This window comes from Hyaena hyaena, unplaced genomic scaffold (assembly GCF_003009895.1).
Source record: "Hyaena hyaena isolate Hyena2069 unplaced genomic scaffold, ASM300989v1 scaffold_1630, whole genome shotgun sequence".
In the NCBI taxonomy this organism is placed as follows: Eukaryota; Metazoa; Chordata; class Mammalia; order Carnivora; family Hyaenidae; genus Hyaena; species Hyaena hyaena.
The window spans coordinates 48,075-74,610 of NW_024082280.1; the positions used below are offsets into that span (position 1 = coordinate 48,075).

The following is a 26,536-nucleotide window of genomic DNA, read 5'->3' on the forward strand; positions in this document are numbered from 1 at the left end:
ATTACTTTTATAATCAGAAAAAGTCATAAAGAAACAAAGTGATGAGCCTATTCTTTGTCTCAATAATTCAGATTATAGGAATCTCTACCAAGAAAATACACATTCTAATTAAGAAAACTGATAAACCCCTAGCCAGACTCCTCAAAAAGAAGGGGGAAAGGACTCAAATAAACAAAATCACAAATGAGAGAGGAGAAATAACAACTAACACCACAGAAATACAAACAATTATAAGATAATATAATGAAAAACTATATGCCAACAAACTGGACAACCTAGAAAAAATGGATAAATTCCCAGAAACCTATAACTTACCAAAACTGAAGGAGGAAGATATAGAAAATATAAACAGACTGATTATTAGCCAGACAATTGAATCTGTAATAAAAAAAAAAAACCCAACAAACAAAGTGCAGGACTAGATGGCTTCATAGGTGAATTCTACCAAACATTTAAAGAAGAGCTAATACCTATTATCAAACTATTCTAAAAAATTGAAGAGGAAGGAAAACTTTCAAATTCATTCTATGAGGCCAGCATCACCCTGGTACCAAAACCAGATAAAGACACCACAGGAAAAGAGAACAACAGGCCAATATCCTTGTTGAACATAGACGCAAAACTCAACAAAATACTAGCAAAATGAATCCAAAAATACATTGAAAGGATCATTCACCACAGTCAACTGGGATTTATTCCCAGGATGCAAGGGTGGATCAATATTCACAAATCAGTCGATGTGTACATCACAGTAACAGGAGACAGGATAAAAAAAAAAATCTCATCACTTCAATAGATGCAGAAAAAACATTTGACAAAGTGCAATGTCCATTCTTTTTTTATTTTTTTAATGTTTATTTTTGAGAGAGAGAGAGAGCGCGCAAGAGCATATGCACTTGAGCGGAGGAGGGGAAGAGAGAGAGGGAAACACAGAATCTGAAATGGGCTCCAGTTTCTGAGCTGTCAGCACAGAGCCTGACGTGCGGCTCAAACTCACGAACTGTGAGATCATGATCTGAATCGAGGTCAGACAACCGACTGAGCCACCCAGGCACCCCCAATATCCATTCTTGATAAAAATCCTCAACAAAGTAGGTTTAGAGGAAACATTACTCAACATAATGAAGGCCATCTATGAAAAACCCATAGCAAACATCATATTCAATAAGGAAAAACTGTGAGCTTTTCCCCTAAGGTCAGGAACAAGACAAGGATGTCCACTCTCTTCACTTCTATTCAACATAGTACTGGAAGTCCTAGCCACAGCGATCAAACAGAAAGAAATAAAAGGCATCTAAATTGGTAAGGAAGAAAGAAAATTTTCACTATCTGCAGATGACATGATACTATATCTAGAAAATATGAAAGACTCCACCCAAAAAGTATTAGAACTGACAAATTCAATGAAGTCACAGGATATAAAATCAATGTACAGAAATATGTTGCATTTCTATATTACTAATAATGAAAAAACAGAAAGAGAAATTAAGAAAACAATTCCACTTACAATTGCACTAAAAATAATAAAGTACCTAAGAATAAACTTAACCAAAGAAGTGAAAGACCTGTACTCTGAAAAATATATAAAAGAAAAAAGAAAGTGAACATGACACAAATAAATGGAAAGACATTCCATGCTCATGAATTGGAAGAACAAACATTGTTTAAATGGCTATACTACTCAAAGCAATCTACACATTTAATGCAATCCCTTTCAAAATACCACCAGCATTTTTCACAGAGTTAGAACAAACAATCCTAAATATGTATGGAACCACAAAAGACCCCAAATAACTAAAACAATCTTGAAAAAGAAAAACAAAATGGAGGTATCACAATTCCAGACTTCAAATTATATTACCAAGCTGTAGTAATCAAAACAATATGGTACTGGCACAAAAATAGACACATAGATCAATGGAACAGAATAGAAAACCCAAAAATAAATCCACAATTAAATGGTCAATTAACCATTGATCAAAGTAGGAAAGAATATGCAATGGAAAGACAGTCCCTTCAACAAACAGTGTTGGGAAAACTGAACAGCCACATGCAAAAGAATAAAACTAGACAATTTCTTTACACCATACACAAGAATAAGTTCAAAATGGAGTACAGACTTAATGGAAGACCTGAAGCCATAAAAATCCTGGAAGAGAGCATAACAAGTAATTTCTCTGACATTGGCCATAGCAACTTCTTACTAGATATGTCTCCTGCGGTAAGAGAAGCAAAAACAAAAATAAACTATTGGGACTATATCAAAACAAAAAGCTTCTGCACAGCAAAAGAAACAATCAACAAAACTAAAATACAGTTTACTAAATGGAAGAATATATTTGCAAATTAAATATTTGTAAAAGGGTTAGTATCCAAAATACAAAAAGAACTGATACAACTCAACACCTCAAAACCAAATGATCCAATTAAAAAATGGGCAGAAGACATGAACAGACATTTCTCTAAAGAAGTCATAAAGAAGCCCAACAGACACATGAAAAGATGCTCAACATCACTGATTACCAAGGAAATGCAGATCAAAACCACAATGAGATACCACCTCACACCTGTCAGAATGACTAAAATCAAAACACAAGAAACAACAAATGTTGGTGAGGAGGTGGAAAAAAGGGAACCCTTGTGCACTGTTGGTGAGAATGCAAACTGATGCAGCTATTGTGGAAAACAATATGGAGGTTCTTCAAAAAGTTAAAAATAGAACTACCCTATGATACAGTAAGTGCACTACTAAGTAGTTACCCAAGAAATACAAAAACAGCAATTCAAAGTGATACATGCATGCTGATGTTTATAGCAGCATTATTTACGATAGCCAAATTATGAAAGTGGTCCAAGTGTCCACAGATAATTGAATAGATAAAGAAGGTGTGATATTTATATACAATGGAATATTATTCAGCCATAAAAAGAATGAAACCTTGCCATTTGTAATGACATAGATGGAGGTAGAGGGTATAATACTAAATGAAATAAGTGAGTCGGAGAAAGACAAATATATGATTTCACTCATATGTGAAGTTTAAGTAACAAAACAAATAAGCAAAGGGAAAAAATAAGAGAGAGAGACAAATCAAGAAACAGACTTCTAATGATAAAGAATGAACTGATGGTTACTTTAGGGTGGGGGATGGGTTATATAGGTGATGGGGATTAAGGAATGCACTTGTTTTGATGAGTACTTGGTGATGTATAAAGTTGCTGAATCACTATATTGTATACCTGAAACTAATATAACACTGTATGTTAACTATACTAGAATTAAAATAAAAATTCAATAAATAAAAAATACATGTTCTACATACAAATACACTTTCATTGCAGTGGTTTTTACAACAGTGTTGACCGGAAATAAAAATGTCCAATTGTAGGGGTTCAGTTAAATAAATAAATGTGCACTCATATAATGGAATACTAAACAACCTTTACAAGTGATGCTTATAATTTGTGAAATGCTTAGGATATTTTAAGAAAAGGATACCAACTTGTATATACTGCGTGATCTTGATTTTGCAAATATATGTGTATAAAAACACCAGAAAGAATATATTTCAAAATGTTCATCATGCTTATTCCATGGGGGCTTTTATCACAGGTTATCTTTTTCCCTTCCTCTTTCATCTTTCCTGTAATTGCCATATTTCCTACAGTGACCAGGAATAATCAGGGGGAAAAAAAAAACACTTGGAGTAAGTCCCTATACATCCAAACACAGTAACGAATCCTCCCCGCACTTGAGGGCCTGCTACAGCTATACTGCACTCCACTCTTGTCTATATGGTGCTGGATTTTTCCATTAGAAAATATACCTGAGATGGAGGAGTACAGGTGCATCTGAAGGGGCAAACCAAATCTTGCTTTTCTAGGAGGCTCTCCCTCTGTGACCAAGTCTTAGGTTCTGAAGATCTGTAGCCCTTGTCAGGCCTTTCTGGAGTATCCCATCTCCAACCCCTCTTCAACCCCTGCTGCCAGAGGGTCTTTCTCACATACAACTTGCTGTCACTCTTCTGCTTAAATCTGTCAATGGCCCTCCTCCCCCCCTATATTTGCAGAGTAAAGACCCAGCCCTTTAGCCTGGCATTGAAAGCCCTTGGAGATCTGGCTTCTGCTGACCTCTCCAACTTACTCCACTTGCACCTCCCTAAACATGTCCTGTCTTGCTTCAGCTGGCTAACTGCAGCACAGTCTTCTGGATTCAGCTTTCTTCCTCCAGTAAACCCGACCTGATTTCCCAGGCGGGTTGGGACCCTGTCTGGGTTCTCACATTCCTCTTTGCTCCCCTCTATTAGCCATACTGCATATTCATGATGCATTTACAAATTTTCATCCCTTAGTAGACTAGGAGCTCCCAAGGATGGGGCCAGGGTCCTGCCACCCTCTCCAGGGCTTCACAGCAGATGCTCTGCATAAATTAGCTCCTTTCGATCCCCACAACAACTCTGTAAGATAGGTGTGATTGTGCCCTGTTTTTCCAAAATGAGGAAACAGAGAGAAGAGGTGGTGGCCTTAGGTTGTCTACCTGGGAAGCAACTGAATTGACATCAGAGCTGGAGCTGCTCTGCCACCACCTACCCTTTCTCCCACACATTCTGCATCTCCCCCACCCCAGGGCAGGGAGCATGTCGGGTGGAAGAAGTAGGAGGCACCCAGGGAAGGGACAAGAAGACTCCAGCAAGCTGTGGGCATTCAAGCTTAGACCTGCACAGGCTACTGGGCTAAGACTAGAGGCTTTGCTATCAGGAACTCAGTCTAGATATATCTTATGTGAAGTCCAAACTGACATTGCCAGCGGTCCAGTGTGTGTAGCCTCTGTCTGGGGGTTCAGTGTAGGGATGTCAGTCAAGGATTTCGTTTGAGGGTTCAAGTCTAGGAAGTGTAGTTTGGGGAGCTTAGTGTGGAGGCTTGGTCTAGAAGCTTTGGCGGGGCTTTGGTAGTCTGGGTTTGGAGTTCAGTCTTGGGCTCAGGGTAGACAGCGCAGGCCAGCAGTTTCAGTTGGGCTGATTTGAGAAACCCAGCCTAGGGTCCAGGTTCCAGAGTTTAGTCTGGGAAGCAGAAAGTGGGGGAGTCAGTCTAGGGAACCAGAGATATGATTCGGTGGGGCTTAGGCCTTGAGGCACTTTGTGGGGCTTTTCCTGGGGATTTTAGTCTGAGGGGTAAAAAATTAGGAGGTTAGCTTAAAATCTTGGCCCGAGTAGCTTAGTGAGCATATCTTGGACTGGCTTCCAGAGATTCTCATTCTTAATGGCTCAGAAAGCTACACTGGGAAGTTCTTTCAGTGTGTGTGGGGGGGGCGGGTGTTCATCTTTGGGCTCAATGTGGGGAGCTCAGCTGGGCAAGCTCAAGCTCTGATGTTAGTTCTGGGGACTCAGATAAGGTTAAAATTGGTACAAAACAGGAACCTAAGTTAGGTGAACTCAAATCTGGGAGACTTTATGGGCATTCAGTGTGGAGGGCATCAGCCAGGGCATTCAGTAATAAAAACTGCTATCATTTATTGAGCCTTTACCATGTGCTAGGCACTGTGCTAACAGCTTTACCCGGATTATCTCATCTATCCTCAAAACAACTTTATGAGGGAGGTATCATTATCATCCCCCTTCTACACATGAGAAAATTGAGACTGATCAGCTTGCCCAGGGACACAAAGTTGGTAAAAGGGAGTCTATCTGGTGCCCAGTTTAGGAAGATTACACTGGGAACTCATTTGGGGGTTCAGTCCAGGGAGCTCATTTGCGGAATTTCAGTTTGGAAATGTCATACTAGGGTTCCAGTGTAGAAATAAAATCACAGAACTCAGTCCTGCAAGCTCAATGTAGATATGCAGTTATGTAGAATTCATGGGCTCTGAGGGGAGAAATGATACAGGAGGCTTCTTCTGGGGATCCCACTTGGAAGGTTATCAAGTGTAGAGACTCAGTGTGCCAGTGAGGTGTCCTTTTTGGATCTCAGTAGGAGGCCCAGTCTGGAGACCTCATTCTGAAGGGCTCAGCCTGGGAATCTCAATCTGTGAATCCAAAGCTGGGATGAGGAAAATGGGGGGCTGTCTGGGGAGAATCAGTCTGGGAACTGAGACTGGGAACGATCAAACTTGGAGCATGGGTAATGTAATTTAGAGGGGAAATCTAGCATTAGTCTAAAGGTTCAGTGAAGGGGATAGAAAATAGGGGTCCTCAGCCTGGGGGATTTGGGTTAGAGAGAACACAATTTGGAGTCTCTGTTTAGAGCTCAGACTGGGCAGCTATTAAGCTCTGGAATCCCTCTGGAGTTCACACGGGGGAACTGTAGAAATCCAGTCTGAGGGCCTGGTGGTCTCAGTCTGTGGCATGGATCAGTCTCTGACAAAAGAGTCCATCTTTTGGGCTCAGTCTGAGGGATGGTAAATGGGGGGATTAATAAAGGGTGCTAAGTTTGGCAATACCTGTTTATAGAATGGTGGCCCATGGAGAGCAGACTGGGAAGTTCTTTCCATAGCGGAAATCTCCCTGTGGGACCTCAGGCTGAGGGCTCTGACTGGGAACTCGCTCACAGAGCTCAAGGTGGGGAGAACGTTCTGGAGGCCCAGAACTTAGTTTGGGGAAACCAGCGTGGGGTCATATAACTGGGACCCCATACTGGATTCAGCCTGAGGGTTCAGGTTGGAGATGTCAGCCCATGGAACTACTCCCAGGGAATCAGTCTAGAAGGCTTTTTCTAGAGGTTTAGGTTATGTATCCCATCCTGGCACTTCAGTGGGGCTCTCATTTGGGGAGAGGATTGAGGCACTTAGTCTGCAGACGTCTGTAGAGTTTGGCTGTCAAACTTCCCAGAGTTCTAGCTCTTTCTAGAGGTCCATGCTTGGTAGCAAAGTGTTTTATCTGGTGGAATGGAAGGGACTCAGTTTGGAAAGCAGACACAGCAGTGGACACAATTCTCTGCTCTTGACTCATGGCTTCTAGGACCCAACACTTACCTAACTTTACTCCTACCTTTAGGGCTGCTCCTTCTTAAGTCCTTTGCTGATTCTACCTTCCTCAGCTTTGTCCTTGCCCTCCCCCATTTCTTTAACATTTACATTCACTCTTTTGGTGATCATAGCCAGCCTCACAGTTTTGAATACTGTCCATGAGCCAGTTATATCCAAATCTCTCTCCCTGAGATTCAAGACTCATCTAACTGCCTAACTGGCAGCTCATTTTGAACATGCCCAAAACTGACCTCCTAAACTCATCTCAAGAACCATCACCACTAGCCAAAAATCTACAAGTAATTCTTGACTCTTTCTCCCAAGCCTCACACCCATTAGATCCTAGTTCTTTTGGTCCTGCTTCCAAATATATCATATCGTGAATCCAACCATTTATCACTACTTCCACTGCTACTATCCTCATCCAAGCTAACTTTTCTCACTTAGATTATTGCAAAGGCTTCCAACTGGTGTCTCAGCTCCCTCTCTTGCTTCCCAAGTAATCCTGATCAAAATATTCTCATGGATAACCACCACACTCAGAATAAAACCTACCTCCTTATCTTGGCCTGTAAAGTCTCCAACCCTACTTCTACTGTTCTACCCTCACTTGTCATGTTCAGGTCACACTGGCCCTCTTGCTGGTCCAGACATATGCAAGCTGCTGCCCCCTTCCCCCTAGGAACACAGCACCTGCTGTTGCTTCTGCCTGGAATATGCTCCTCCCCAATCCACACATGGCTCCCTTCTTCTTGTCATTCAGGTCTGACTCAAATATCTTCTATTCAGAAAAGCCACCCAAACTAAACTAAGCCCCCCAGGCGCTATCATATCACCCTCTTATTCTCTGAATTACATGCAGCACCTTCTAATGTCCTCTTGTGTATTTGTCACTTCTGTTTATTGTCTGCTGTCTGTCTTATTCACTTCCGTATTCCCTGTGCCCATGACAATGCACAGAACCAAGGTACTTGGTAAGTAGCTGCTACATTAATGAAGGAAAGAATGGAAATAACAGTCTGGGAGAGAAAGTTGGGGAGACTCTGGGGAGCAGTCTTAGAGGAGTGACCCTAGTAGGGGGGGCTCATACTGGAGGAATCAGAATGAAATACTTTTCTAGTAGTTCAATGTGTGAGGACTCAGTCTGAAGAGGCAGCATCTCAGCCTAGAGATCCAAATCTTGGAGGCAGAAAATATAGGGTTCAGTCTGGGGTGCTCGGTTTTGAAGAGGTGGTTCTGTAGGGCTCTGATCAGACTTGGGAGGTTCCTTTGGGAGGTTCATTCTAGGTAGTGGCTAGTGACAGAGTGGAGCTCTAAATCTAGAGGATGGAAAGTCAGGAGCGTGATGAGATAAATCTCTTCATGGGGAGCTCAGCTGTGGAGATTCAGTAAAGAAGGCTTGGCTTGAGAGGTCAGTCTGGGCTCCTGGCCTGGTAGCTCAGTTCCTGGGGGTTCAGGCTCAGTTTCATTTTGGACTTGGCACAACTTCATTTCAGCCTGAGTCTAGGGGTCAACCTTGGGGTCTTGGCCTAGAAAACAGATGGCTCCCTCTAGGGGATCATTCTGGGCATGCTTTTCAAATTCCGGGGTTCCAGATGGGGACTTCAGACCAGGGGACTCCTGAATGTTCTTTCTGGGTACTTAGGGAGAGATCTTGACCTGGAGGTTCATCCTGGGGTCTTACTCCAGAGCCTCAATGTGGGCCTTTCAGTTTGGAGACCCTGTTCTTGGATCTCAATTATGTGGCAATGGAAGGCTTACCCTGTGAGTTAAGTTTTGGGGGATGAGGTGGGGGCAGGGCCCAGATGTGTGCACTCACTTTGGGCGTCCTTGCTGTCCGGGGAGCCATGGGGCAGCTTTAACAGATAGTCCTTGAGAAGCAGCTCATAGCGGGGAATGCGTTGCACAGGTTCCAGCATGTGGTGCTGCAATGTCAGGTTGCCACAGGCTTCCTCCTTCTGTGACAGGCAGAAGCAGAGGGACTCAGATCTGGCCATAGACCTCTCACTGGGTCCCTGCAGACCTCTCCTCCCCAGTCTGCCCTATCCAGCTTCACTGCTTACCTGCACTTCATGGATGATTACTTTAAACTGGGTGGAGCGCTCTGTCCAGGTGTTGACCAGCTCCACAGCCCGGTCAAAGTTCTTCACATACTCGCCATACATCTTTAGGAAGGGTGCCAGCTTCTGTAGGATGTCTCCGATGCGTGGGTAGCGGTCCCTGGGGTGGAAGCAGGGGCTGGCATGGTCCTGCTAATCCTTGTTCCCCAGAATTCTCCCTGGGTTCTAGATCTCTAGCTCCAGGCAAGCTACTCTCATCTCATTCCTGGAAATCTGCTTCTTAGCCAGTCTGCTCTTCAGGAATTGCTGCTTATGTTATAGGCCAGTTAGGCCAAAAGGCTCAGCTTGACCTGAGACCATGGCCCAGGCTACCACCTACCTTCTGCCCTTCACAAGTACCAGGAATAGTATGTCCTGGAATGCCTGCCCAGACCTCACTGCAAGGGTCATTTCATATACTTGTTATTGATTCTGTGCCTAGCCTTATGCTGGATGATTCTGAAGACACAAATGAGTCATACTTAAGCCAAGCCCCAACAGGGTCACTGTCTGGTAGGTGAGGCAAAGTGAACAGGCCTAGTCATACTCCTCAGGAGTCACAGTCTGCTGAGGGAGCTGGTCTTAGCCCTCACTGGTCACAGTCTGCTGGTTGACACACAATAACCAGGCCTGGTCTATCCCTCAGGGGTAAAAGTTGGTTGGGGAGATATAGGAACTGGCTTCATGCCAGCCCTCCATGGTTACAGTCTGGTGAGGGGGGAAACACTTTATCCTGTGGGTGTGGGGAGCATGGAGATGATTTTAGCAGGAAGTAACATGGTCTGATTGTTTAGGAAGACCATTATGGAAGGTGGTGTAGACTCTAAAAGATGGATTGGAAGAAGAGAGCCTGGTGGCTGGGAGACTGCCTACAAACTCTGCCCTTCTATCTCAGGACTCAGCTCAGGAATCACCTCTTCCTTGAATCCTTCTCTAACCCCAGACTGGTTTGATTCATTTATCTGGATTCCTACAGCCTCCCATTCTCAGCTCTATCATAGGTCTGATAAAAAAACAACAGCTCACATTGAGCGCGTATTGTATACAGTATTCTGTTCTAAGCTCTCGACATGTGTCAACTCATTTAAATCCTTAAAACAACCCTACAAGGTAGGCTATTATTATTATCCTCATTATATAGATGAGGAAACTGAACCACAATAATTTAAGAAACTTACTTAATATCACAAAGCCTAGCAAATGCCAGAGCTGGGATTTGAACCCAGCCAATGTGGCTCCTAACCTCATACTCTTAAGGGCTATGCGGTTATAATTTTCTGAGTCCTGGTCTGTGTTTCATATTAGATTGGGAGGGCACAGAGGGCAGAACTTTGGTCTCATTGTCTTTGTGAAAGGCGGTAAGAGGAGAGAACAGGCAGGAATGAACTCTAGTACACACACGTGGCCTGGGCTTAGCAGGCAGGTGGACAGGAGGGCAGGCAGCCTAGATCTGGGGCCCCTCACCATTCCTCCATGCGCTTTTCTAGCTCAGGCAGCAGGAACTGTTGGTGGAAGCAATAGATGGAGCAGATGTTAGAGAAGATGCCATGGACAACATCAGCAGGGAAGGAACTGCGGTTCCGAGCTTCTTCCAGTAGCCGGGCACAGAATACCTGTGGGGCAGGGCAGGAGTGTTCAGCCCAGCTGGGCCTGAGGCTTGGCTGGGGAAGGGGCATCTTGTAGGTGAGGGCAGCGTTTGTGGTTAGCTCTGTGGAGCTTTGGGATTTGCATTGGTCTTGAGACTGAGGAGAGGGAATGGAGCTAGGCTTAAGTGTCGGGTTGGATTTCAGGTTATCGAGTTTAGGACCTGGAAGTAGGCATTGGCACAATGAGAAGTCAGGAGCAGGATCAAGAATTAGGTTCAGGGTCAGATCCATTCATTTAACATGTATTTGTGAATGCTTACTGTGTGCCAGGCACTGTTGTAGTGGCTGGGATAACACAGTGAATAAAGCAAGCAAAAGTTCCTACCCTTAGGGATTCTAGTGGATTTGGGTCAGAAATAGGGCCAGGATTAGAATGAAGTTCAGGGTCTGGTTTACAGCTGGGGTAACTTTAGGATCTAGGTAAGAGTTGCAGTCAGGGTTGATGTACCCACCCAAAGTTAGGAATGAGGGTTGGTACAAAGATCAAGCTTGGAGTCATAATCAACATTGACTTGAGAGACAGGATGAGGGTCAAGGTCAGAAAGGGGTCTTACCAACTCTAGATTGGTAATGGTAATTGAGCTCAGGCCCTATTACTTCCTCCGTGGCACCCACCTACCAGGTCCTGGGGCCCTGGGATCTCTGAGGGGCCATTCACCTGATCCAGGAGATGGAGCCTGGAAACATAGGCCTTCTCAGTTTGCAGGAGCTCATTGGCAATGTGGAATACCTTCTGCTGCACGGTCAACTGGAAAGGAGAAGAAGCAACCACTCATCCGTCATCCTGTAACCTAAATCGCACCCTCAGAATTCTCTAAAGAGCTCAAATGCTACTCTAAGCCCAATGCTACCCTTGGATAATCCCAACCCCCATCTCTAGACCCACAAGCCTCCCAACTTCATATCTGACTCCCCAGTGTACCATAAAGGCCACTCCTCAATTCTGATAGTACGCACTCTCTCACTTGGCCACTCATGCACCGAGTCATCTGCTCTCTCTATCCATTTAGCATAATGCAGTGTGGGCCAGGAAGTCAGACTTCCTGGGTTCAAATCCTAGCTCTGCCATTCATTAGCTTGCATTAGTTGTGTAACTGCTCAGTATCTGAGTCTTCTCATCTACATATACTGATAGTGATAGGACCTAAGTTCATTTGCAATTGAGATAATTAAATGATTTAATATAAGTAAAACATAGCAGACCACAGATTAAGTAGTCTATACGTGTTATTTATTCACCCACTCAGTTCACTGTCAGCAAAAGTTTGCTGAGTACCTGGAATGTGAAGAAAACACGAAAGTACCAGAATATATGAAACTCATTGCCTGTTGGCCCAGTTTCCAATTCATTGAACAAATTTGCTGAGTTCCTGGCCTCAGGCCCTACATTTGGGCTGGCTTCTGGTGAAGAAGGTGTTCTGGCTACAACCTAACTTAAGTGCAAGGATGCCTCTGAAAGCAGCTGTAGGCTGTGGGGGCACAGAAACAATTTCCTGCTGCCAAGAGCCTTCATTACTACAGTCCCAGGTTGTTTGGGCAGGAGGGGCTCTAGCTCTTATGCTCCTCTGGAGGCCAGCTGCCAGGAAGTCTCTCTGGATAGGAGTACTTTCCATTTTACAAATAAGGAAACTGAGGCTTGTCATAGGGGTGTGGAGATTTGCCCAATGTCACATAGCTACTGAGTCTTGGGATTTTCCAGCTGGAACAGGGCTTTAAGGATTCCCAACTAAAATGCTCATCTTCAAGATGGAAAAACAGGTACAGCTAGTGGTTCTCTGATGAGGGTAGTATAATTTTCTCAGTGGTCATTTGGAACTGTGCATGGTCATGTTGGTAGTTACAGTGAAGCAGGTGCGGGGGGGGGCGGGTAGATATGGGTTTGCTACTGATATTTAGTACCAGGAGACCAGGGAAGCCAAACATCCAAAGTGGAAACAATGCCCTGTTTTGAGAAATAATGAGCTGGGGAAGAACCAAGTGTAAAAGCCAGGCTCCTGGTTTTTCCACACGGTCCTGCCACTCGGTGAGCATGGGTCAGTACCTCCACAGACTCCTGTCTCTCCATCGGGGGCACTGGGATTTCTCTGTCCTTCTCATCCTCCTCCTCGTCATCCTCCTCCTCCAGGTCACTATCAACCTCCTGGGAGCCGGGCCGGTGGGGGTCAGCCAAAGCAACAGGGACACTGGCCAGGGCAGGGGGCCCAGGACAGAGGCTGTGGCTGGGGGGCCCGTCATCACTGACGAAGCAGGTCTCCTCACTGTTGGATGGCGAGCTGATGCTGTCAATGCCGCTGTCCCGGTTGGGCACCTTCTCGCCATCCCGGGGCCCAGGAGCCAGCAGGAACAGGCAGCGGGAGGCCTCACCCTCAGGAAGCTGGGGCACTGGTGGCTGTGGGAGTGGCTGTGGCAACATGGCTGGCTCTGTGGGACCTGGGCTGGGGCCAGGGGCTGGCCTATCCGAGGCGACAATCACAGGCTCTCTGAGGTGGGTGGTGGACACACATGGAGGCAGGGTATGAGCTTGGCTGAGAGTCTTGTCTTAAAGCTGTCCTTCCTGTCCCAGGTCCACCCTCAGCCCCACAGGGTCCCTCAGGGATCAGACTTACCTTTCGAATTTTTCAATCAGTGAGGATACCGCTGCAGAACTGGGGCTGGCCTCCACCCTGGGGGCCAGGCCCTTGGCCACTCGGGGGTCTGCAGGCAGTGGGCGTGATGGTGGAGGGGGAATGGGCTCAGGTTGTGGGGGCATCCGGGGCATCTGCAGATAGCTGGGCTTTGGGGGGACTGGAGAAACGGAGAGGGAAAAGAGAGAGGGGAGATCCCAATGAGCTGAGTTTAGATGTAGCTGTCATAGCCAGGCCACAAAACCCTCCACAAACTCCTAGTCTGCACCTTTGCCCAAGACAGGTACAGAGCAGGCCTGAGGCAAGACACCAGTATGTACGTATTAGTGTCAGGCCACAGCCTTCAGCTCCTAGACCACGGTGCTTCCGATCCTTGTAAGGAGCCCTCTCCTCTGCCACTGGCCAACCTTTCCTCTCCATTATCTCCTCCCCTGGGCCATTTCTCTGCCCCTCTCTGGAACCACTTACCTTGTGGCTTTGGGCCTGGTGTCCGCTTCAGTGGTGAAGGACGCTGGCTGGGGGTTTCAGTGGGGGGGCCTGGGTCTGAGCGAAGCCGCTGGGGACCTTCTGGATGAGGTTCAAGGCTCTGGCCAGGGTCAAGGGACAAACTTTTAACCAGGATTCGGTTTCCCTGGTGCAGCCCTGCAGAAAAGGAGAACCTGGGTGTGAAGCAATTGATGTTATCCTAAAGGAGCCTGGAGACTTGTATGTCTTAGCAGGTATTGGGGTATTGGGTTTCCCTGAGCCCCTTTCTTGGGCACACTGCCTTTCTGGGAGGCCCCTACCACAGCCCTCAGATGGGGACCCAGGCTCAGGGCTGTGGCTGGCTGTTTTCATAATAGACAAGAGTTCTTTGTGATCCATACACTGATTCCTTGCATGGTAGCAGGCATTATTACTAGGGAGTTTAACCAGGCTACAATTTGTGTACGTGTTTGCAGCCCTTGTTTATATAGTAACAGTGAGTATGCTGAGCCTAAACTGCTCTTCACCCTCTTACTTAAGGTCCTGAGAATATCCGGACTTCCTTGTCTACAATTTTATACAGCTAAGCATGCTATGACAAAATTGTATTTCATGAGCAAAAGTTTTGCTTCTTAAAATCCCAGCCTCTCGCTAATCTGTGCTACCCACCTCTGCTTCCACACCCATGCATAATCACACACAAAGAACTCAGCATTCAGGTCACAGGAACAGTTTTAAAACAGCAGGCAACAAATTCAGAAAAAGGGAGGCCTTTTTTTTGCACTGTCACATCTTCCCTCACTGTGGGCTTCCCTCAATCCACCGCTGTCTTTGGCCCTAGGGAAGATGTGGTTACTTTTGGGAGAGAAGATTCTGTCTGGGAGACAATGAGGGACTCTCCAGGATGACCTGTCTCGAGGGAAGGAGTATGGGGCTCAGGTGGGCCTGGCTAGGCGGGGAGTTTTGTAGAGGGTATATGACAGAGAAGTCAGTGTGGAGGTGGGGTGGGGTGGGGTGGGGTGGGGTGGGGTGGGGGTGGTGGGCAGAGCAGAGAGGACAAGCCCTGGAGGCAGGCTGAGGAGCCAGGTGACCATCCTGTGGACGGAAGGAAGCCAATGAAAGGCCACGGTGTAGGGAAGGATGCAGGCAAACAGGCGTGAGAACAAGATAGTGAGTGGCAGTCAAGAGCTCCCACCCCCACACGTGGTGTTGGTTTTGCTGTGCCATAGCCACATAGCCTATCACACCCACAGGGTCTGTTCTCCTGTGTATATAGTCTGACACATCACCAATCACAAAAGTGTCCACTCAGTTACAGAAACACATGGTGTGATTTAGACTGTTTCACACAACTGCAGGGCCACACAAATTCAAATATCTAATCACATGCCATCATGCTTCTGAAAGCCTGGTCGCACACAGTCATAAAGACCCATAGTCACAACCTCACACATTACCACACAGCCCCACAGTATCACGTACACCCAGCAAACAGAGTCATGCACAGTTACAAAGAGTCACACAGTGGCAAGCCTCTCATTTTATACAGTTTCATACAATAATTGCCCAGCCACTTACCATCATATATACTCCTCAAATATGTTTACACTGAGTCACAAAGATATACAGTGTAATTTATACCATGTCTCACAGTTGCAGGGCCACAGAGTGTGACACATGCCATAATATGGTGTCGCAGGTTCACACACCTGCAAATGGTTCACACACTTGCAAATGATTCACACAGTCATCAAGACTATAGCCATGCAGGGTCATTATGCCATGTTAGATATTGCCTCACACAATGGGATAACATCATAAAATCACACACCACCATGTACCCAGAAACACAGGTACACAATCACAGACATGTGCCCTAATTTACTATGTCATACTCATGAAACAAACATGTCCATGGTGTCCTTGGGTCTTAGGGCCTCAGGCATACATACACACTTGACATGTGCCTACTGGGTAAGTGGTCCTGGTATTACATGTACCCCCTGTTGCAAAAACATCAGCTATAACATGCAGAGACAACCTATATGGTCACATAGGCAAAAGGAGCCACAGGAATTTTGGGTCTCCCAGTCCTGGAGGGAAGGAATAGCCCAACCCACAGTGTTCCAGCACCTTCCCTGGGTCCTGGGCCCTACTCTGGCCACAGTCTAGCCAGGTAGGCCCCAGGGGACTCTGGCTATTGTCCCCTCCCAGCCCTGAAGGAACATGGTGCCCCAGACTCCAGGCAGAGCCCCACTCCTCCACCCAGTACCTTGACTTGGGTGCAGTTTCCTTACTTCCTTTCCCACTTGAACAGGCAGGACCCTGACTGGGAGGGAGGAGGTGCTCCTCTCAGCTCAGCTGGGCAGCATACCCTGCCCTGCTCAGCACATCCCGGCCTGGTCTTGCCCTGCCTTCCCCCTGGGTGTGGAGTTGAAGAGGATGAATCACTTGGAGGACAGTAGATGAGAAAACACAGTTTGAGAGACAAATGGCCAGAGAAAGTGAGAGACAGGGTAGCTGACAGGGCCAGAGATCTAGCAAGCAAAGCCAGGAACCCCATTGTGCAGAGACACCCCCTTCAAATACATACATAGGTTCTGGGGTTTCAAGTGCCCCTTGTCTGCATCCATCTCCACACCTCAAAGCAGGCAGGCCTCCATAGGTGAGCTCTCCCTACCAAGTCTGTACAGAGCAGCTGGGGGCCCCCTGGCTGGGCTTCTCTCTCTTTGTTCCACTGCTTGTCTTGGAAGTAGGGTAACCATACCATTCTTTGCAGCCCTGCTCTGGCCCATTCTCTAATTCCTTCTTATCCACATCACCTGGGAGCCCACCAATGGACCTGCCTCTCCTTTCTCTCTGCCTCCTTGCAGGCATCCCTGCAGAATGGGAGGCTCAATAAAATTCAAATATTCTGGGACACTCTGGATTCCTAGGAGAGAGAGGCAGGGACTGTGATCTCAGTTTCTAAATAGATGAAGGCAGAAAGATGGGCAACGACTTGCCGAAGGTCACACAGCAAGTCAATGGCAGAGTTTCAGCAGATTGGTCCTGAGCTAGACTCCTTTCTTAATCTTGCTCTCCAAGGGAAGGGAATCTTGCTCTCCAATCTTGCTGGAAAAAAGGGGAAGTAGGAGGGAGAGGGGTGTACCCCAGTGCTTCAGAAAGTCGTGAACTGCAGTGTGGCTAGTGAGTGCAATACCTCAATGCTCACCTGCAAGGAGATTACAGTGGGGTTCCAGTTCAGGAGCCAAGGCCCAGCCAGGAACCAGCTGAGGCTTCACTGAAGGAAGAAGGTTCAAGATCCCCCCCTCTCCTGTTTCAGTGCTCCTCATTCCTGTTCCTCTGCCTACATTTCCCTGTCCCCTCCCGTGTTTTCCCTCAATGGTCCCCTCGTGCTCATCTTGCTCCCTCCAGGTGGGCAGATGGATCTCCAGCTCAGGTCATGCCACTTATCTGCACAAGAACCTTCTGTGACTTCTCACTGCCCATGGGGAAACCAGGAACTTCTCAGCTAGGCCTCCATATCACCTCACGACCCTGTTGAACTCTCTGGCTTCCCTAGACTTAGTTCAGTTCCCCAAATATTTCTGAGCCCTGCTCTGAGCCCAAGTAGATGCATGCTGGAGGATGTGAAAAATCCCATCTCTGCCCCTGGGGAGCTCCCAAGGGATGCCTTCTCCTTTCCTGGATACCTCAGCCCGTCCCATTACCTCATCCCATTCCCACCTGGCTAGGTCCTGCATTGGTGTTCTCCAGCCCATTTTTTATAGCTGACAATCCACAGCATTGTCTCTCACACACACACTCACACCTCTACATCTGACAAAGTCCTCCACCAGAACTGCCCCCTCCACCACTGGGTTTACCAGAGATCCCAGTGCCCATTAGAGCAGAGGCCACAAAGCCCTTGCCTCCAGAAAGTCACACCACCAAACCTTATAATACTCTGTGAAAATGTACCCAGTAGACACATTGACAATGCACAGCCCTCGAGGACCTAGTGAGAACCGCAGAGTCGTTCACACATCCATATGTGATGTGCTTGGCTCACTGTGCTCACACACAACCATTGCTGCCATTCTGATATCTCTTGTCACCGACCAGAAGCACACCCTAGGCATCCCAGGAGTACTGGGCACTGTCCCAGGTCTGCTGTGGAGGGTGTACAGTCCCAACAGGCCCTCAGCAGGCCAAAAGGTAATCTCGACCTTAACCCTCAGGGAGTTCCCAATATCAAAGACAGGAGACTCTCATTCAGGAAAAGCTAAGGTAGGGCTCAGGAAATGCAAGGGGGTCAACATGTTGGGACTGGGGAACCTCAGGGGAGGGAGAGGCCAGGGACAGGGTGACCAGATAAAGTACACAATGCCCAGTTAAATTTGAATTTCAGATGAACAATGAATAATTTCTTAGTATAAGCATGTCTCATGCATACTTATACTAAAACTTTATTACGCTATGCTAAAAAATCATTTGTTGTAGATCTGGAATTCAAATCTACCTGTACTTTATTTGAGCACATTTTAGCACCCTTAGTCAAGGAGGGTTTAGAGTGAATGAGGCAGGGCAAGGCCTCTGAGGTGGCACCTGGCAACAAGGGCACCCTAGTCTCTTGTTCATTTAAGCCTTAGGCAAGCTGTGAGCTCTACCCAATTTCCCTACAGTAGGCACCCGAATGCTCATGACAGCAACATTATTTCTGGGATATCCTTGAATCTGGTCTTATTTACTAAAAACAAGGTCAATCATTTAAAACCTGTGGTAAGTGACCATTCCAAAGAGGGGTTGCGTGACCGTTCTCACTGACTGACCTGTGGTGTTGAGGTGTTGTGGCACTTTCTTTAGGAAGAGTTGGTTCCAGAGTCACACAGACCCTGGTTAAATCCCAACATCCCCACTTACTAGTTGCATGACCCTGGGCAAGCCTCTCTATCTAACTGGACCTCAGTTTACTTATCTGGATAATCGGATAGTAATCACAGCCCCCTGGTTTGGGGGGAGTCCATGAAACAAAGAGGGTAAGGGTAGTGCCCCCACCCACACTGCAATGTGAGTTAAACTTGAAAGCCAACAGAACTGCACATCTGCAAAGACACAAAACTATGCACACAGATAAATAAACCCACGGGTCTCAGGCTGCAACCCAACACAAAGCTGTTGATACACCAAGAAACACGAGCAAACCCAGCCAGAGATGGACACAGAATCCAGCCCCACTCTCCTTGACAGCTCCTTAGATCAGGGCAAAGAAAAGACAATGGTACCCCATCACGCAATTCAAATTCAATTGAAAACATAATCATACAAAACTGTAAAACAAGTGTTAGGAAGTATAATAGAGTTTTGAATTTTTCCATAACAACTTATTGTCATTGAAATAGCAAATTCATTCCAAAAATTGTTTCTGGTTGCTGCATGCCTCTAGTTGGCACGTTCTCTGAGCACATGTTTTGGGGCTCCTGGTAGAGCAGGTCTACCATCTAGCTGTTTGAAGATAAGGGCTGCCCATTTGTCCATTTCCGCTGGAATGACCCTGCTTCTCTCTCACCTCTTTCTAGTAATTTCCGCTGCTAGCATGCCCCCTCCCTGGCCAGCAACACCCTCTCTCCCACCTCCCAGCTATAGCCTTGGCTCAATCTCAAGTCAGCAAATAGGGCCTCAGACTGGACCTCAGCCATTAATTTCATGGTGGCCTGGGTAGTTGCTTCACAGCTCTGGACCCCAATTTCCCCATCTGTAAAATGAGAGAGAATATGTGTGTGTTCCTTATTTTGAGGACCTGGTGAGATGCTATAGTGGGTAGAAGCTGGCCCCAGCACTCAGGCCTCCTGACCCTCACTGCATGCTTCTCTCTGCAGCCCCCAGATCTCAGCATCTCCAGGCTAAGAGGTAGGCCCCAGGGACAGTTGGAATTCCTGGTGGTGGGGTGGAGTGGGATGGAGTGGGGTGGGGTGGGGTGGAGTGGAGAAAGGGACCAGAGGGAGTGGAAGAAGAAAGAACAACAGCATATAAGAAAGTGCCTTTTGGAACGCCAGCTCTGTTGGTGGGGAAGAGGGGTCCCTCACTTTGAGAAAAAAGCAGGGGATAAAGGCAAAGTGGCCCCACTTCCTCCCACCTTCCTCCTTCCTTCCTCCTGGACCTGAATGTGAGGTCCAGCCCAGTTGCCCTACACCTTTGTGGCCAGACTAACCCAGATCTTGCTTGGTCTGACAGAAGATCTCTGTGAAAGTTCAAACACAATGCTCCATCAAGTGTGAGAAGGGCAGGGGAAGCTCTCTACAAGAACCCTGTGGGTAGCTCTGAAGTTTCCTTTCCTGAAGTGAACTGGTCTTTGGAATGTAAGGACTCTGCAGAAAAAAAGGGGCACCTTTTGCAGAGTGAAGGCACTTTTGGAAAGTGGGAACCATTCTTGCAAGTAAGTTTTCCTTCCTGCAAAATAGAGAAACTTTCTATAAAAGGGAGGTTTCTTTGATACAAAGAATGCCCCTTCTATAAAGGGAAGCAACTTCTCCATAGTGAAGGAGACTTCTTCAAAATGGAGGGGCATTCTATAAAGTGAGAAGAGTTCTATAAAGACCTTTTTGTAGAAGGACTCTGCCAAATAGAAGACTCTTCTGTAAAATGGAGGAAGTCTCTTATAAAGTGAGGCCCCTTCTGTAAAGTGAAGGATGTTCCTGTAAAGTGTGGACCCTCATGGAAAATGAATATCTTTCTGTAAAATGGAGCAGTATAAGACATTAGCGAATGGTAAGGAGTGGAGTAAACTGGAGAGCACGTGCATCCCCTGAAGTAGGGAAAGTAGCTCCTCCCTTCTAATTGTCACTTTGCAAGTAACAGGGCTCCGTGTTTTCAGATCTTCCAATATTTCAAGAGAATGAGAAATCTAAACTTTTATGGGAAACCCCCTAGTTTTGAAAACAGTGAGTAGGCCAAGCAAAATTTGTGAGTCAAACTCAATTTGTGGGCCACCACTTTCTGATATCTGAAGTGGATGGTCTTTAAGGCCCCTTCCACCTCTGCCATTTACCTCCTGCCCTAACTGACATGTTCTGGCTCTTGGGTGGCAGCCTTGGAGGTCCCTTCTTTCACCCTCTGCTAGGGCCCACTGTCTTCTGGGCCTGATGAGGCTCAGGGAGCTGGCTCATGCAATACTTGTAGGCAGTTCCCTGGACTGGAATCTGCCTTTTGTTCTGCCTGGTCCAGTTCACACTTTGCCTGTGCAAGGTGCCTGGAGAAGAGGGCAGGGGATTGCAAGAGCTTTCAGAACTCTCTGGAACTCAAGGTGTTCACTTTTTAGTGGAGGGTATAAAGTATGGGGATTCAAGTGTTTGTTAAGCACGTACTCTGGGCCAGGCATTGTGCTGATGCTTTCCTGTCAGGCGTCCTTCTAACAACCTTGTGTACTATTAGCTCCATTTTATAGACACAAAATCTGAGATGCAGAGAAGTAAAATAACTTGTCTGATGATACACAGTTAGAACTGGGACTGGATCCCAAGCATGTCTGTGTCCAGAGTCAGAGAGCACATCCTCAGCCATTGTTTGCTGAGTTGGGAAAGAAATCACATTTGGAGGGGGGAGTGGGAATGGCTTTCTAAAGGAGGTGGTTTTCAAGTTCAACCATCCAGAATGGGGTGTATGTTTTTGGTTTTAGGTGGACTGGGCACAGTCCTGCAGGCAAGGGAAGAAAAGTGAGCAGTGGCGTGAATACTAGGAGTAGGGAGGTGAAGAGTATGTTTGAGGGCACAACGAAGAGTCCTGGGTTTGTAAAAACATTCCAGAACAGGAGGAAGTGGCAGGAAGGGCCAAAAGACAGGCAGACACCACCCCCTCCACTGCCAGACACATACCAATCACAACCACCACCAAGATATAGACTCATAGTGGATATATGGAGACAGGCATTGGCACAGAAACACACACACACAGATGAGATCTACAAACAGAAACTCACATGCAGAAACATCTAGAAACTCCCAGGGGCTCAGACAGAACCAAGGTGACACACAAGCAGGCGAATAGAAACATACAACAAATACAGACCCAAAGACACACATAGATATATACAAATACACTCAAACATATACACAGACATACAGAAATAATAACATTAAGATATACACAAAACAGACACTTGGGGATAATAACAGCCAGGCAACCAGGCACATGTGCATGCGTGTGTGGCGTGTGCACACACACACACACACACACACACCACACAGCCACATGGGAGCACAGGCAGCCCATCCCTCTTGCAGTTGCTGGGTTGCTATAAGGGCCTTCTCCTCCCAGTGTCTCTGGACCTGAGGCCAGAGAAGGATGGGGGTGGTTGCTCCACCCCCAGGAGGGGCTGGGGACTTCAGAGGACAGGAAGGGAAGGGAGTGGAGCTGCAGCTGGGAGCACTGGGGGCAGTAATTACCCAGTGCTGGGGCTGCCACGCTGGCTGGGATTTCCCTTCCTGTGAGGACAGAGCCACTAGGGGATGGCCCCTCTGACCCCTGCTGTGTGTGAACCCAGGGACCCAACATCCACCCATTTCCCTTCCCCTCTCATCAGAAACCTGGTCAAATTTGAGAGTTAGTAACACAGAAAGATTATGAGAGAAAAAGGCAGAGAGAGAGAGAGAGAGAGAGAGAAACCGGGACAAAGACAAGGAAGGACAAGACAGGAAAACTACAGGGAGTGGGACAGCTAGAGAGGGAAACTGTAAAACCGGAGCAAGTCAGAAGGGAGACAGAGACAGTGAGGGATGCAGGCTCAGAGAGGCAAGGGGGCAGAAACAAAAAGGGTGGGCCAGGGATATTTGTTGAACTTGGCTATAATGTGTCATGCTGAGGGCTGCGGATTTTCTTTACCTGTGGCATTTAATTCTCATGACAACACTCAGAGGTGGGCATGATAACCCCATTTTACAGATGAGAAAATTGAGGCACAGAGAGGTGAAGTGACTCGCCCAAGGTCACACAAAGCTAGGAAGTTGCAGAGCTGGGTCTGGGGGATTCTCGCTACTGACTGACCACACCAAGGATTCAGGACCCAAACAGGGGTCCCTAAAGGAATTACCCAAAGAACAGAACAGCCAGTGAGGCCTGGAAACTGGAGGCCCTAGGAGATGCACAGGAAGAGGAGACCTACACCTTCCCGGCCCCACTTCCTGCCGCCCCTGGGGCTGTGTCAACACCTGGAATGCATTAGTCAGGGAGGCCAGGACTAGGGAAACTGGGAAGGAGCTGGGGTGGGGGGTGAGAAGAGAAGGTGAAGGTGAAGGCAAAGGTAGTGGTGTGGGCAGCTACTGCATGCCTAGCAGGCCCAAACGGAAGGGCTTCTTTGCCAGCTGCTGCTCCCTAGGGCCAGCCCTGCCAGTCCCGCCTTTCCCACCGCCTTCCTGCTGTGACTTAACCCCTTCTGTGCAAGGGCTACAGGAAAGCACCACAGAGTGCTAACAGCTGCCAGCACCAGGAAGAGCCTTCCATTCCCTCTGGGCCTCAGCCACACACCTGTGCCCCTCATCCTCCTGCCCTTAACTCTGGGGCCCAGGTGGGCACAGCTGATGCCTGCTGGGTACTGGCAACTCAATCCCCTGTCTTCAGACTCCTCAGACTCTGCATCCCAAGCCATACCCGGCCCCTAGTGGCTCCTCCTCCTGCCTTCCCAATCCCAACAGCAGCACATCCATCCACAGTTCCCCAAGCCAGAGGCTGGGCTTTCTCTTTGTCTCCTCCCTCTCCCTTAACTTACACATCTAGCCAGTCCCTAAGCCTTAGCAGACTCAACCTTCTTAGCTTCACAGTCCAGAAGCTTTTTCACACTCTGATTTCCTTACTTCCTAACTGATTTCCCTCCCACCCTCTCTACAAGGCATTCTCCACACCACAATCAGTTTATGAAAACACAGATTCCTGTAGCCCTTGTCTCCCGGATGAACTCCAACCTCCAGAGTTTGGGGACAAGTAAGGCCCAGCTCAAGAACACTTCCCTACCCCCACCCTCCAACCACAATGGCCTCTTGTCTGTTCCTCGAAAGTGCTCTCTTCCGCCTGGGGCTTTGGCACATGTTGTTCCCATGGCCTGAATGGCTTTTCCGCTTTGCTTTACCTCTGGACTTCTATTTATCCTGGGAGTCTCAACTCAAGTGCCCTCTTTTCCCTGCTTACCCCTCTCCTTATATGTTCCTGCAGCATCTGTGCTTGGAATTACTTGTTATGTAGATCTTCCCTGCTAGAAAGAAGCTCTATGGGCACAAGGATTGTGCCTGTCTTGTTGCACACCAAGCAAGCACCTTGCACAGGGCCAAGCACATAGTAGGTCCTTGATAGACGTATGTTGAATAAAGAAATGCCCTTCTTCCTCCCCTTTCACTTTACCTTTTCTGCCAAGTATTTATTACCAAGTATTTATTGATACCATATTATTTGCCAGGCAAATGCAATGACCAGGTCCCGGTGTTATAAATGGGGGAAAATAAGGCCCTGGGAAGGGAAAGGAAGCCTAGGGCACAGTGAACTAATGGTAGAGCCAGGAGTGCTGAGACTCCTTCAGACTACTGCCCTGTATCCTTGTCTCCAGCTCTGTGTGTTTTGAGGCACCTTTTGGAGACGTGATACCTTCCAAGTCCAAGGAACTGGGTATTAGAGCCCAGAGAGGCCGGACTCACTGATCCAAGGATGTCTGCTTTCTCCAGAGGAGGGAACATAACTCTGCAGGGCTGGCCAATGGCAGACGGTGCTTTCTGCCCTCATTCCAGACAGGTCCTAGCCCCACCCACCCAGGATCTGGCCAGCTCCACATCTGCCTAAGGCATTTAGCTAACTGGCCCCCAGAAAGCTATGATTGGAGTCTGTCTGGGACACAGCTGCCACTCACCCTTGAGGAAGCAGATAGCTCCAGCCAGGCCCTCCCACATGGGCAGAGGCACCTGAAAAGGCCAAGGAAGGGGGTGCCAACCATCTGCAACCTGGAAACTGCAATTCTTTTAGTCCTGTCAGGGAAGTCCTTTTCCCAGCTTTCCAGAGTCTTTATATTTTGTTGTGTTTGTTTGGAAGGCCCCAGCTGACTGAACCAAGTCTGGGTCTTTTCCCAGACATTCCCCTGGAATCCTAAACTGCTGCTCTTCAAAAATCCCCAGCAGAGCCCACCACCCCCCTCCTGTCATGAGCCCCCTCTTCTTTCCATGAGCAACCTCCCTCTATGGCCTCACAGGATGCCCTCAAAATGGAGAACACTGGGGGAGCCACGAGAATTTACTTTACCAATGTTTGATTCTCTTTTCAGGAGTATTCTCTCAGTTCTTTGCAACGGCCACTACCCTGGGTATATGTGAAATGGGTCTCAGCTTTATGCAAATATGCTTTAAAAACTGCTTCCCCTCCCCAAGGCATTTCTAAGGCAACATTTGGGCAGGTAATGAATGGTCCACCTGGGTGTGGATCATAGATAGCGGAGCACTATCTAAGTCTTCAGGGATGGGACTGGCCCCAGAACCATGCACTTTTCCCCATGAGCTGCTTTGTAATCCATGGTATGCATTGGTGGTGAGGATTCCCAAACATATCTCACCCAGACCTCTCTCTTCTGAGCTTTCCAACCTTCCATCCAAATGCCTCCTGGCCACTTCCACCTTGATGTCCCCTAAAGCCTTTCAAATTCAGTATCTTCCCTCAGACCTGCTCCTTCCCTTGCATGTAGATGGCCCCACCACCACCCATTGGGCTACTGTAGTTGGTTTCAGACAACAACACACAAACTCATGGACTTTTCCTTCTTCCTTGGCCTCTGCATCCAAGCCACCACCAAGGCCTATCCATGTTAGCACCTAAATATCTCTCAGGTCTTATTGTCCTTACCTGCCACCACTCTAACCCAAGCTACAATCACCTGTCACTGGGATGACTGCAACGCCCACCTGCCTATCTCTCTGCTCCCATTCTTGTGCCCCTACCATCCACTCTCCACAGGTAACTATGGGGATCTCTCAAACACCCACATCTGAGCACAACATTCCTCTGCTTAATAAACCCTTCAATGGTCTCTGTTGCCCTACGATAAAGTCCCTTTCCCAGCTGTATCCCTTACTCCTCTCAATACCAGTCACAGTTCCCAGGATGCCCCATGTCTCAGTGCCCTTGCTTCTACTGAAACTCTTACCTGAACTGCCCTTCATGTTCCTCTTAGCTCTACAAACCTTGCTGCCACTCCCTAGAGCCCTTCCTTTGGGCCAGGCCCTGTTATGGGTGCTGCTGATGCTGGTTTCCTCTGCCTACAGTCCCAAAACTGCAACTGGTTTCCAGCTTGAAGTGCCAAATGGCAGCTATTCATGACAGCCAAGCATAGATGGTAAACTGAGGCAGCCAGTGTTTGTGTGTATGTGAGTGACGGGCTAACTAACCCCCTTTAGCTTAGATCCCATGCCTTCCTTCGGGGTTGGGAGAGAGGGAGGTAGGCCCACATAGGGTTCTGAGGAGAGGGCCTTAGAGGGTAGGCCATACTCCTGGCCATAATCAGGCTGACTCACTGTGGGACCTTGAGTAAACTGCCTCTCTGAGCCTCTACTACCTCAACTAAAAATCAGTTTCCACTCTAGGCTGTGCATAAGAATCACCTGGGGAGTTTTAAAAATAGATTCCTGGATTGCAACCCCAAGATTCTGGAGCTCTGAGGTAGAGTCTGGGAATCACAGTTATTTTTTCAAAGTCAACAAAGGATTCTGATGTTCACCCAGTTTGGGAAACCCAGAACCA

The 26,536-nt window shown here is 47.4% G+C and overlaps 1 protein-coding gene across 3 annotated transcripts in view; it reads right to left on the reverse strand.

The window, feature by feature from the left end:
* Positions 1-26,536, reverse strand: part of FGD1 (FYVE, RhoGEF and PH domain containing 1) — a 40,630-nt gene that overhangs the window by 10,110 nt on the left and 3,984 nt on the right. For all 3 annotated transcript variants that reach the window (XM_039224462.1, XM_039224463.1, XM_039224461.1), the window contains exons 2-8: positions 13,799-13,972; positions 13,313-13,490; positions 12,748-13,186; positions 11,365-11,454; positions 10,525-10,673; positions 9,025-9,181; positions 8,781-8,919 (exon numbers count right to left, since the gene is read on the reverse strand). In XM_039224462.1, coding sequence (XP_039080393.1) covers positions 8,781-8,919; positions 9,025-9,181; positions 10,525-10,673; positions 11,365-11,454; positions 12,748-13,186; positions 13,313-13,490; positions 13,799-13,972 — 1,326 coding nt within the window. The remainder of the gene's footprint in view (positions 1-8,780; positions 8,920-9,024; positions 9,182-10,524; positions 10,674-11,364; positions 11,455-12,747; positions 13,187-13,312; positions 13,491-13,798; positions 13,973-26,536) is intronic.